At 44.0% G+C, this 12,941-nt stretch overlaps 1 protein-coding gene across 5 annotated transcripts in view; it reads left to right on the top strand.

The window, feature by feature from the left end:
* Positions 1 to 12,149, top strand: part of LOC146180294 (uncharacterized) — an 85,697-nt gene extending 73,548 nt beyond the window's left edge. Inside the window, exons 8-9 of one of the 5 annotated variants that reach the window (XM_084579510.1) lie at positions 2,178 to 2,279; positions 4,933 to 6,993. In XM_084579510.1, coding sequence (XP_084435636.1) covers positions 2,178 to 2,237 — 60 coding nt within the window. In that variant the 3' untranslated portion in view covers positions 2,238 to 2,279; positions 4,933 to 6,993. Of the gene's footprint in view, positions 1 to 13; positions 1,623 to 2,117; positions 2,136 to 2,177; positions 2,280 to 4,932; positions 6,994 to 7,755 lie in introns of those variants that run through there. The other 4 variants (XM_084579511.1, XM_084579515.1, XM_084579514.1 and 1 more) reach the window with 4 other exon arrangements.
* The last annotated feature ends 792 nt before the right edge of the window (positions 12,150 to 12,941 follow it).

Here is a 12,941-nt window from a genome sequence, read left to right as displayed (position 1 = left end):
TTCTCCCGCACAGACTCGGAGGTCACGGCGTGCCGCAGAACATCGATGGCGTGCATCGTTTCTGCTGCCGTCGGCGGTGGGTCATCAACGCTTTGGTCGTCGTCATCTTCATCACTGCATGGAATGCCAGGCTGTGATGACGCTTCCTCCGCAATATCTTCAACCGTGCGGAGACCACAGGTGGCGAGGTCGTCGTCCGCAGTGACGAAATCGTCGACGCAACAGTCGACGTCAAGTTGATTCCAGACATCGATGGGAATCGGGTCTGGCACTTGCGAGCAGTAGCCACAGCGGATTTGAAAACCCCACACTTCGCGAAACAATTGGCGATGGTCGTAGGAATGACGCGATCCCAGGCAATTGCAAGAAAATGCACAGCGTCCAGAAGAGTGATCTGGATATTCGTGTCCTTCCTTTCAATCTTCGCGAGGAGGCGGCGCACCAACAAAGCTTTGAAATGGTGCTTAACATTCCTTATAATCCCAGCATCCAGTGGTTGCAAATGACTTGTTGCGTTCTGGGGCAGGAACACCACCTTAACACTCTGTAGTGTCATTTGTTTTGGATGGGCGGTGCACTGGTCCAGCAGCAAAACTATTTTTCTGTTGTGGCAAGACATCTTGCGGTCGAGGTACATGACGTTATCCATGCTTTTTTGTTCGCCTTGTAGACGCAGGGCAATCGACCGGCTGCCTTAAAGCATCGGGGCTTTTGATATTTGCCAATGACTGTCAGTGGCATCTTTTCCGATCCGTCGGTGTTGCAACAAAACAAAACTGTGATCCGCTGTTTGCTCTTTTGTCCGCCCCGGCAGGCATCGCCTTTAAAGCACAAACTTTTTTCAGGCTGGAGATTGTAAAACAGCCCTGCTTCATCTACATTAAAAACATCACGTGCCTCATATCCCGCTATGTAAGATGGCAGTGTGGTTGTCATCCAGTCTTCCACGGTGGAGGCGTCGACTTTTTTTCCTTCGCCACAAACGGTCTTGTAGGAAAGATTATGACGCACCTTGAGCCAGTGAATCCATCCACCGGAGGCCTGAAAGTCATCAATTCCAAGTGTGAGTGCGATGTCCGCTGCCTTCTCACGAAGCACTTTTCCGTCGATATTGACGCCGGTCGCCGTGACCTCTCTGAACCACGTTAGAAGAACCTCTTCCAACTTCACGTGGTGGGCAGTTTTGGCTTCTTTAGAATTCATCGCGAAGTGCTGCACATTCTGCATAATTTGGTCGCACTGACCAACGATCGTTGACAACGTTGACAGCGGCAGGCCTAGCTCCTTGGCCATGTCAGTGCGCCTTTTCTTGGGCTCTTTTGTCCACCTTATTTAAAATTTCCAATTTGTCTTTAAAGGTCAGCGCCTTTCTCTTCCGTGACATTGCAGCATGATGTATCTTTTCGCGTTGCCGAGATGATCACAAACGAAGCGCTATCAACGCGTTGTCAGTCTCAACAAACGAGAAAACGATGCAACATATATCGCCGCTGCAGCGGAGACTCTGGAAAGCGGAAGAGCGTGGCCTGCGGGGCGGCGGAGAAATGTGGAGAGGGCCGCTAGACCTTGCGCACAACACCAATAGCAGAAAGCAACAACGAGATAAAAAAAAAATAAAAAATATGCGGGGGAGGGGAGAGAAAGAAAGAGAGCGGGAGGGGGGGGGAGGGGGGGGGGGCAAGATATCGCCGCCTTCCTTCGCCAACTTCGCTGCTGCCGCGGGTTGCCAAGCCAGTTTTTTCCCGCTGTATTTTTTTTTTCTTCTTTCGCGCACGTGTGCGTGATCCGTGCTATCAGTGCTGCGCCGCTGCGCACGCTTTTTTCGCTGTGCGTGTGTGCGTGGGCCTCGACCGGTCGTGATACCGAAGTTCGTATCACCCATAGCGAAAAGAAAAAGTGTTCGTATCAGCCGAGTTCGTATCACCGAGATTCTACTGTACGTGGAGAATGTTTCTACATACCTGCACCCACAAGCGAGGGTCATTTACCTCTGTGCAGAAAGGACATCCCCACCTGCGCCCGTGTCCATCCTGTGCGTCTCTATGTTGCTCCTTGTGCTGTCTTTAGGAATGCTATACCAACTAACCCGGCACCTCGCATTTGTATTTTGGCTGCAGTGAATGGTCACATGCAAAAAAGAGGCATATGTGCTCGTGATCAAAGTGCATACATCGCAGGAAGCAGAGGTACCACACATTCCAAGATATTATTCAAGTCCATGGGAACTTTGGCAGTGAACTGCAAATCTCGTAAAGCATTCTTTTAGGCACTTCATTGAGGTAAGGATCTGTTGTGAAACATCTCGTAATTTTGTAACCTGGCACCAAGATCTTCTAGGCTCTAAGGGTATCTTATATTTTTAGTGTGCCAACGTCCAAAGATCTTTTCTATGCCTCCTGCTTGTCTCATCGACCATTTCCACGTGTGCTATTCAGACATGCAGATGCTGTTTCACGAGTGATCCTTTTAGGCCTTTTATCTCTTTAGATACACTGCCAGTAGGAACAGTGTGTAACAGGCTACTTTTATTTCTGTTTTGCCCACATCTGCCAGACATGAGGCAGCTACAAGCATGTCCACTGAACCTCTATATTATAATACTGAATGCCTCATAGAATACAGGCCTTTTTTTTTTTGCTCTTGTTCTGTTGTGTAGATCCCGTATAGTAGTGCAGAACTCCTTTCCTGCACAGCAAGGATCCATTTGCCATGGTGTCGTAGGGGCAGAAGCAGCACTGGTGACTTCAAGATTCCTTTGCAGTTGCAGCACTGAGAGAAGCAGCAGCTTAATTATGACAGCAATACAAGACAGAAGCAGGATGATGGTAATCACAATACCCAATTTGGCTGCCATGGGGTTTTAGCTGTTCAGAGAAGCCGACATTTCTATGGAGATTAAATGGAGAGGCACATTAAATATCCCCAGGGGGTCAAAATTACTCCGTAGCCCTCCACTACGACACCTCTCTCCACTTTCACTCCCACCATCCTCCCTTCCCTTATGGCGCTGTTCAAGTTTCCAGGGAAAAGGGTGCTAGAGATACTGCTCCTCTCCTTTCCTGTGATCCAATTAAATTAAAATTTTGCAAAGGGTCTATAGGTAACCCCAACTTATGCGGTATTTCAAGTGTTCAAACAAACAAAACAAATTCTGTGCAAACTTATCTAATTATTAGTGAGGTTGTATTTAATTTGAATCTCTTAACATTGCAAGCAATATTATTGTTTCTATCGCCAGAACAAACTTTTTCTGGTTCTACCAAAGGCAGCAATATGCTATTGGTAGAAATCACTTCAGTACCTTGGCTTTTGTCTTACAGGACCCTTGTCACAATTTTATATGCTTTTATTTAAATATGTTATCATCAAAGTTTGTTGCATTGTATTTCTTTTCAGAATTATTATCAATTTGTTATGCATTTATGCCTCTCTTCGGCATGTAATGCTTTTCATATCATACTGTTCCTTTATTGCAAAGGCAGATTTAATTTACTTGTAATGCTTTTCCAGTTAAGAAATCCCACAATGGGGTCATCTCTTCTAGTGAAAATTTTTCTTCTAGCTGAACTTGTGTGACAGGAGATAGCCACTACTACAGTGGCTATCTCCTGTCACAGAAGTTCAGCTGGAAGAAACATTTTCACTAGAAGAGATGACCCCATCGTGGGATTCCTTAACTGGAAAAGCATTACAAGTGATTAAATCTGCCTTTGCAATAAAGGTCAACGCCTAGGTTCACTGCCTTCTCAATTTTAGAAAAGCATGTATTTGTGTAAGACTTGGCACGTGTGCTTAATATAAAGCCATGGGCGGCGTAGCCTATCTTATTGCGTGCTGGTAAGTTGTGACCAAAGGAGACGATGGATTCCTATGTGATTGTATTTACAGTACCTGCCGTTAAGCTCCAGCAATGCAACTTAAGTCAGTGAGTAGTGTTACAGGGTTGCTGGTGTTTATAGCAGAATGCTTTTTCTTAAACTAATTGGCCTTTACAAGAGGCAGTGTGCATCACACCTGAGCTGCTGCTGTCCCCATTTGTGTGCACTGTACTTGGCTGTGAGTGTGGCCATTTGACTGCTGTGGGCCCGTGGTAACCACCCAGTCGGCATAAATCGTTGACCCAATATTAATAGTAAGTTGGCAATGTCCGGCCCAATATCAGACCAGTGCATTGCCAACACAGTATGAATATTGGGCCGATGGGGCTTACTGCCTGGGCACAACCAGCTTTATGTTGAATGACCTGCTCATCCCGCTCCCTCCCATGGTAACACAAGTCCACATATATCTTGCGTAACTCCATAAGGACAAACGGTCTGGTAGGTTGTGGTGCAACTTATTTTTAACTCAATGCATCTACTCTGAGCATGAGGCCGGATAGAAAGCTCAAGGAGCGTGTGAGGTAAAAATATTGTCGAAACCAGCATTACTTTTAGAATATTGTACCAGGGCTAAGCTGGTGGCTTAAGTGGAAAAAGTAGTGAAACAAGAGTGTGACTGATATGACACTAATTTTTCAAAACCACTGGATGCCACCGAGCTCCATTGCTAATGGGGTATGTCAAGCTTTCACCTTAAAGTCAAACTTTCAGGCTATACACAGTCGAAAATATTGATCATGATCCTGTAAAAGGTCCAAAGGTCTGAATTACCTGGGTCTGCAAAGTCTGTCTGCTACTGTATATGCAAACCAAAGCTCCGCACTGTGTGTAAGATTTCACTGCAGGAAATGCCAACAGAAGCTATTAAGCATGGTAGGGGTGGGCCTTACAAGCAATCGTGTGTATCAGTGGAGTGAACAATTATCGCGACACCAGGTTGCAAAGAAAAAATATTTTTCTGCTTTCATAAGCCATGAACTTTTTATACATTTATTGTGTGTACATGTCAGCATTCTGAGCATATTTTCTGTCATGCCTCATATTTACCCAGGTTTTTGTTCGGCTTACTTTCATCTTGTCAAAAGATATTAGGTACTCAACTACACTGCCACACAGGTTACCTGCGGTGGCTGCTTTTCGATGGAGGTGAATGGCAAGGCGCCCATGTACTGTGTGATGTCGGTGCACATTAAAAATATCCCTAGGTGGTCGAAGCTCTCTACTATGTTGTCCCTCATAGCCTGAGCCGCTTTGGGACATTTGGAACCAACCAACCATACCACTAATCTAGCAGTTTATTTATCTTTACCTTCAGGGCCATACAGGCATTTCAGAGAGGATGCTGACGTTGACACTGAATTTTATTTATTAGACGCTCTGGTAAACAAATCAATTTGCACACAACGGTCTCATAAAACTTACTGGCATCATTGTGCTGTCTTTTGTCTTGTAGGGCAAAATGCAGCAGTAGAACGAATTGCTTGCAACTGTTTGACTGCATAGTTTGGTAATATTGAGATTTCAGCCTCAATGTAGGAGGACGTTTACAGCATTAACACGCATGAGCCATGTTTCCACCACAATAAAAAAGATGCTGGTAAACACTCGTGTGAAGAGATGTTGCATTGACAAGTGGGCATTGGCAGGCAGGTGGCATGGAAGATAAGTGTAGACTAGTTTCTGCAATGGCAGTTACTACAGATTTGTTTGATTTCATATCTAGAGGAACAGATTCGGTGTAGCTCCTTACAGGCAGGTCACTCTCTATAAATCCCTCTGCTTGTCACTGCTGTGTCGCTTTGTAACAAGCCTGCGATCTTCCATATTCTGGACACTCCTTGCACATTCCTCGCCCTTGAGCTTCTTTAGTTCACAGCTAGCTCACAGTATGAGGGTCTTGAAAATGTTCTCTTTATTTTGCAGCATAACTTGTTGAAGCCTAGCAAGCAAGTGCAAAATAGAAGGCTGATTTTAAGTGTGCACTTGCATTTTAAATATCTCGTCAGGAAGAGAAAATGCGGCAAAATGATGTAGCCATTTTTTACAGGCTATTATAGTAATTTCTCATTAAAAAGACCTATTATAGGAAAGTGCACAAATTTCAAATGTTCCTTGTACATGGAAATTTCTACAATGTCATTTTTTTCTTCATAAATAAATACCAAGTCTAAAAGAAAAGTGTGTGGCAATAATTAGCTGAAATTTTTTGTGAAAAAATTTAGTGTGTGTGTGAATTAGAAAAAAAAAAGAAAGCTTATGATATGCAGTGGGCCTTTTTAAATGCCTGTATGTTCGTAAAAGTGGCCCTTTTCAACAGCAAATTGCAATAATGGCCCATAAGAAAGGACATAATTGGGACAGTTAGTTTGCCATACGTCTCCTTTAGATGAGATATTTGAAATATAAATGCATATTTGAAATCTGCATTCTATTCTGCACTTGTGTGATAAGTTTCAATAAGATATGCTGAAAAATAAAGCTTTCAAGAACCTCGTGCTCAGGCTCGGACAACCATTACCCTTGGATTTGAGTAGTATTATCACATGTACCCGGCTGCACTGGCTTTGTTGTTAGGGCACTCGGCTTTTGAGGCAGAGGGTGCGGTGTCCATCCCTGCCACGGTGGCCAAGCTTCGATGGAGGTGAAATGCAAGGTACTCGTGTGCGCATTGCAGAAGTCGAAATTAAGCCGGAGCTCTCCACTACGGCATCCCTCACAACCGGAGTCTCTTTGTGGCAATAATTAAGCCCCATACGCCATACCAAAGCTTTGGCTGCTGTGTCTGTTTGTACTATCCTGGTCGTCTAGCTGCACTGAGAATAATGGTCTCCTCAAAATTCAGCTACAAATCTGGGTGTGACATTTTTCGAGCCTTTTTTTTTCGTATTGCTTGAATTGGGGCTATTTTATAGAAGCTGCGTTTTGAGTGATTTCGTCATGGTCTTACTATGTTGCATCTCCAAGAATACTTTTTCACTGCGGGCTGTTGCAACACATGTGCACGTTCCTGTTTTCATAGAGTTAATGACAGTAACCTCTCTTGGTCTGTTAATAACTGAAGGGAGATCTTAAGTGCAGCGTAGTGTGTACAATAAAGTATTTTTGTTGGGCACTACTGTTCATTGCATGTTTTACATCACGTAACATTTGCAGAGTCATGAAGTTCTGGAGGGAAAGCGTTCTCTCATAGTAGCCACCAATGTTGCAAGAGAGCCTGCACGCATGCTGTATCCCACAATCTTTGTCACATACCAGCCGTTGACATTCGTCAGAATAGGAATCGGAATTTTATTTCAGCATCGCATACACAATGCTGCGGGTGTAGGCAAAAAGCCTTCTGGGGGCTTGATGAGACCTATGCCCTGCCACAATTTTAAATGTGGTACCACAAAAATGGGCCACACTTAAATTGATAATTGGACAAGAAAGTGCCCTTGCTGCACACCGTTCTGGATGCTGAACCGGGCAAATGCTTGTGCAGCATTAGTGACATTGTCTTCTCCGTGGACTGCGCGTCACTGCTCGCTCAAAAATGTTGCTGTAAATAGGGTACCTTTGACCTTTCTAAGTGGATGGATGCAACCATAATGCAGGTTCTTTTTTTTTCTCTTTGACAGTAGCACTCCATGAACTACAAACATGTAGCAGCTGTTACTACTCTAGTGGAGTTAAGATATTGTTTGCAGCTTTGAGTCTGGTGGGTAAGCTTATTGTCCCATGACAAACATCGAAGCTCTTATGTAAGAATTGCCCTCGCAGCAGTAGTTGCAGCAAACAGCTACAGCCATTGTCTCATTGCATTCACACATGTGATGAGACAAAAAAAATATCTTTTGTATTGTGGGCAATGGTTTCGCATTCATTGTACTTGCAGAGACGACCACACAGGGTGACTGGAGGCCTGCTGCGATTCCTGCGAGCTGCCTAGATGTGGTAGACAGACGAAAGGGTTCTATCATTTCTGGCACAATGTTGCACCTTGAATGTCGTGTTCTGGTTATTTGTGCACCACATTAGCCGAAGTGGCAAAGCCAACACAAGCATACCTGCAGACCTACTTGCACAGCACCATAAGGGGGCTCCCAACTCTGTACTGGCAATGCTGTAGGATCGGTGGTCCTTTCCCAGCCAAACGGAAGTGAATGACTTGAAGCTTGGAGAGCAAGTCTTGGTTTCCCTGAGACACAGGCTTAGCTCGAGCTAATTTTCTCAAACTCTAAACTGAGCCAGCCACGCAAGAGAGGCTCAAGGTTGTGCAAGCGAACTCTGTGCGGTGACATTGCGGAACAGTTTCCAGAATAGAAGCTGGGCAATAAAATACATTTCGGTAGACAATGCTATGTATCGGTGACACCACGCGTGATGTGCCAAATATCTGGTCAAGAATGCTAAGTGGTACCAAGCTACAATTGCAAAAATATTCGTGCTTGCAGTCAGCATCTTTTACATGATGTGACAAAAAGATTACTGTCAACAGCCATTTCAGTTGATACCTTTAAATTTTGATAAACACATGACAGCAGGTCAGCAAATGATGAGAATATGTGGCAGCCTTTTTCTCCAATGGTATTTGTTTAAATTCTGTAGATTTTCTGCATGCGCTGAAGAAGTGTATATTCAGTTAAAAATTTCAGCAGTTAGGTGGCAGCATATTTTCAACTGCTCGAGAATTGCATCTCAGTTGAAATCTGCATCAGCATACAGGACAATATTTACTGCATTAAACTAAACTTTTCTAATATTCATTCTTGGACATTTAACGCGTAGCAAAAGGCAAGAACAGGATAGTTATAACTGCATTCTTTGTCCGCATAGTACGCTTAGCCACCTGACCCCTCTGTCTACCTTGCTGCCTCACAAGATGAAGAAAGTCGGGCCAGAAGGAAAAGTATAGCAGAATTAAAATGCCTTAGCATTTGGGGCTTGCTTTTAGGAGTGTTACCTATCTGCCCTTAAAGGCAGGATGTTATGAGCAGGGAAGTTTTCAAAAGTAAGAACATGGTATATAATTCTTGTTGCATTTTGGTGTGAGATGACGCTTTCTGCCTTGCCTGGCGTCTTCCTCCTCGCTCTACTACGCATTACCCCTCGAAGAGAAAGGGGAGCCAGTTTTTCTGCTCTCGTTGGCTGCCGGGCACCAGAATGCCCCTTCACGTGACCACCACATCACAATACGGCACCAACATGAGCAAAAACTTGTTTTGCTTGTTTCTTATTTTTGTGCAGTTTCGGGTGCGTGATGCCGTACGGCAGCGTTTTTCAATGCTCATTGAGGCCAGAAACATTTTTCACTTTATTTTGCATTCCTCGAGGGAAATGCGATGAGCTGCGTACTATACAATAGCTGCACAATGTAGGCAAGAAAGACTAGGTGTGTTGAGAACAAGCTCGATCAGATGAACTAGCATGCAATAAGCGGTAAAAAAGCTACACATTTTTGTTGTTCGTAACTCTAATGCCGATCTTAATTATTTCAAACATAGGACACATCTTTTTTTCAGCCTCTATACTATACTAGGCGTCTCTCATAGCCTGAGTTGCTTTGGGACGTTAAACCCCACAAACCAACCAATCTATACTATGTTTTATGGAAGTGACCTTTCCGCAGAAAATTTTAATACATGGCATGCAATATTGCTGCTAATGTGTGCTATTGTTAATGTTGAGTTGGGTACCAAAAGCTTACATAGTTATATTTGAAAGCTGTCTTGAGGGATGCGCATAGATATGGGTATTTGTACAGTTACTTTGTTTAAACAATTGCCACGCAAATATACAGACAGGTGCGTCAGATATATATATTGTCACGTAGCCGTTTAGGCCCGTAACCAGAAGGTCGGGTTTTAATGGGGGGTTGACCTAGCAGGCGCAGAAGAGCAGGTCAAGAGCACCGAGAGACGGCAGCTAACTTCAGCTTCTTCTTCTCGAACGCCACGGGGCCACTTCTTCGAGTCCGCGCACGAGACTCTTGATGAGCAGCCGCCTAGCGGCTGCTGTTGCACACGCTACAATATTGTAAGGGAGATGTCTGACCTGTGCAAAATCAGAAGAGGAAGATAGAGACGTCACACGCCGATGAGGATGAAGTTGTGAAGACAAAGCGGAGGACGCTCGAGCTGCCTTCGCAGCTGCTACGATAAGACAAATATATTGCTGTGCGAACCATCTAAACCGCTGCATTACACTTGGTGGAGGTGTCGCGTGTAACCAACCTGGAGCTCCGCAGTCGCACCTTGCCCGGCTCTACCATCATGAGACGCCACAACCCAGTCTGGCCCGCTTGTTCCCAGTGCTATCATCTGTTTAGGACCTGTGTGGCTCTATTGCTCTTTGGACTTCGATGCCGCCGACATTTGCTTCACTGATAATTTTCCAGTGTGCTGTACTTGCAGCCCCAAACGCAATCAGAATTACAAAATTCGTTACTTTCATTGGTTGAAGACTCGTAATGAAGTAAAAATCATGTCACTCGTTATTTGTTCGAGTAGTACACTTAAAGCTCCATTTTACTGCCAACCAATTTGAACTGATAATACTCCAAAAATGTGGAAGAAAGAAGCTGAAATTTCCGAACACGATCCCAATAGTCCCATGCATATGGGCCGCCACCAAAGTAACACAGCAGCTCCTGGGAAAAGTATGTGAAGCTCGCACACATTTGGCACAAGCCGAGAAATTATCCGTGCAAATAACTGGATTGCAGGCATGTAAGTGGCTGCAGCTGGATAATGAGCATGCATGCATCATTTCATGCAGAAATTGTAAACATATTTGTGGAAGTTGTGGTTTTTAAATCTGTGTAGAGTTATTATGTTTGCCTCTCGTGTGCATCACTTGTAAATAGGCCTGCAAGTTTCTTGTAACATATATGTTTGTAAATATGGGTACATGGTCTAATATGCCTCTATAAAAATAATTACGCATGTATATATCCACATACATAGCTAATGGTCTAGTGCATCCCCGATGCTTTTTATCATCAAAGTTAAAATTAGACTGAAATATGTTGAAAATGTTGGTGCAATAAGTACTATACTCCCTTACACTTTACTTTCACATCTTTTCACTCCTTTATTGGTTCTCGGCATTGTCTTCCAAATGTGCAACAGTGTTTATCAACACATTTCTTTTTATTTGGAATTGGGTGTTTTGTAATTATTTTCGCATGCTCCACATCTTACGATCTTCAAAGAAAACCACTGCAGTCAAAACTCGATTTAACGAAACTCGACGTAACAAAAGTCCTGTTTTAACGGAGGTATAGTAATTCCCCCTCAGACGCCCATAGGATTCAATGCTTTGGCTAACTCAAAATAATAAAATCAATTCCATGATTTGTCCCGATTTAACAAACCTTTTGAAAAAAATGAAGGTGCAAAGAGGCTATTTTTGGTCTATTTTGTAGAAAGCACCCCAGAATTTATTGATTGCGAGCCCACAGTAACAGTGCAGGCCGCCTTCGTCCCGCTTGTTTTCAAACTGCGCAGCCCAAAACGATATTTGTAGTTGAACAAAACTTGAAGTTGGGCTAGATGGTGCATTGCAACTTGACTGTAGATAAAGTGTGTGTGTCTTCCTGTGCACTTTTTCTACAGTCAAGATATTTGTAGTGTTCAGTTGAATTCACCGGATTATGCCAGCAGTAAAAAAAGTCTCATATCGCAATCCAAGGGGCGGTGTTGCAGTTCAATGTTCTATTGTGCGGTGTGCTTCATGTGGTTCATTCGCTGTTGTGCTTCTGCAGATATTTCCCCGTGCTTTTGAGTGCATGCTTCTCTCAAGCTCGGCTTGTTAGGCCTACAGTGCTACGTGAACGCTGAAGTAATGTGTTGGAGCCTGTTGGACATGGAGCCAAACAACAAAAGAAAGGTTTATCCTGGACGAGAAGGCGGACATAATTCGTGCTGTAGCAAATGGACAAAAGAAGTCTGTTGTGGCTGCGACACATAGCATTCTAGCCAGTACTGTCTACAATACTGAGAGGGAAAAATGACATCCTCCACGCCACTTCGTCTGGGAATCTCGCGCAGAAAAGCACTCAAGACTACTACCCGTGGCAAGATGAACCGAAGTTCCCATGCTGACGCCGGGTCAAGTGATGGATGCTCTTGATCTACTGCAGCATTTAGCCAGAGTACAAGATAGGACGGAAGACGCGCTGGACGCACTTCAGACCTACGAGAGCGATCATTGTTTACAAAGCGCACGCTTTCAAAAATCACCGACTTGTTTACTGGAAAATAAATTTGTAGTCCTCTAGCGCTCTTTTTGATGAATAACAATTTTTGTTTCTTGTGCGCTGGCGGCGCTTTTCATTTTATTTTATGCCGTGGTAGCTTTTTGGATCCCGCCGAACCTGATAATCGAATGTGCCAATTATTATAGGAGCGAGAAATGACTCATTCGATTTAAGGAAGTTCCCGATTTAACGAAATAATTGACGGCTCCCCTCAACTTTGTTAAATTGAGTTTCAGCTGTATTGTGTCAGTAAAATAAGGCGCTGTTTCACCTGAGTCACAAATTTGCTGACCAATTATATTTAAGAAGAAACAAAGGTGACTTTTCTGGGCATACACTACTTCTGATTGGCTGCCGTAGGAGCTTTTGTCCATCTTTTTCGTACAGATTGTGAGTTGGAAATGAAACCACGCGATACCCGACGCTTTTGCTTCATATATTTGCCAAACAGTATGTCAGAATCTGCATATATACAATTCACACATAGATTCAAACATTTCTGAAATGGTCGCTGACCCTCATTCATTGCCATTTTCCGTTCCAGATACTTCAAGTCCCGAGCACGATGCTGAAGCACAAACTTTTATTGCCATTTTGAGCGTGTTCTTTTTCGCTTCGTGTTGCAAGGGGTGCTTTCTGCTACTCCCAACTTGACATTTACAGGGTCATTCTGCATAGCAGTTTTTAAAAAGCCAGCCCAACAAATCCCCGCCATTGACTAGGGAGCCTACATGTTGCGCCATGCCCTCCCCGCCCCACAGCGGCGCAACATGTAGGCTCCCTAGTCAACGGCGGGGACTTGTTGGGCTGGCTTTTTAAAA

This window comes from Amblyomma maculatum, chromosome 9 (genome assembly GCF_055883805.1).
Source record: "Amblyomma maculatum isolate TAMU_Amacu chromosome 9, ASM5588380v1, whole genome shotgun sequence".
NCBI classification, from domain to species: domain Eukaryota; kingdom Metazoa; phylum Arthropoda; class Arachnida; order Ixodida; family Ixodidae; genus Amblyomma; species Amblyomma maculatum.
Note: the sequence above shows the minus strand (reverse complement) of the source record. Positions and strands in the feature narration are given on the sequence as shown.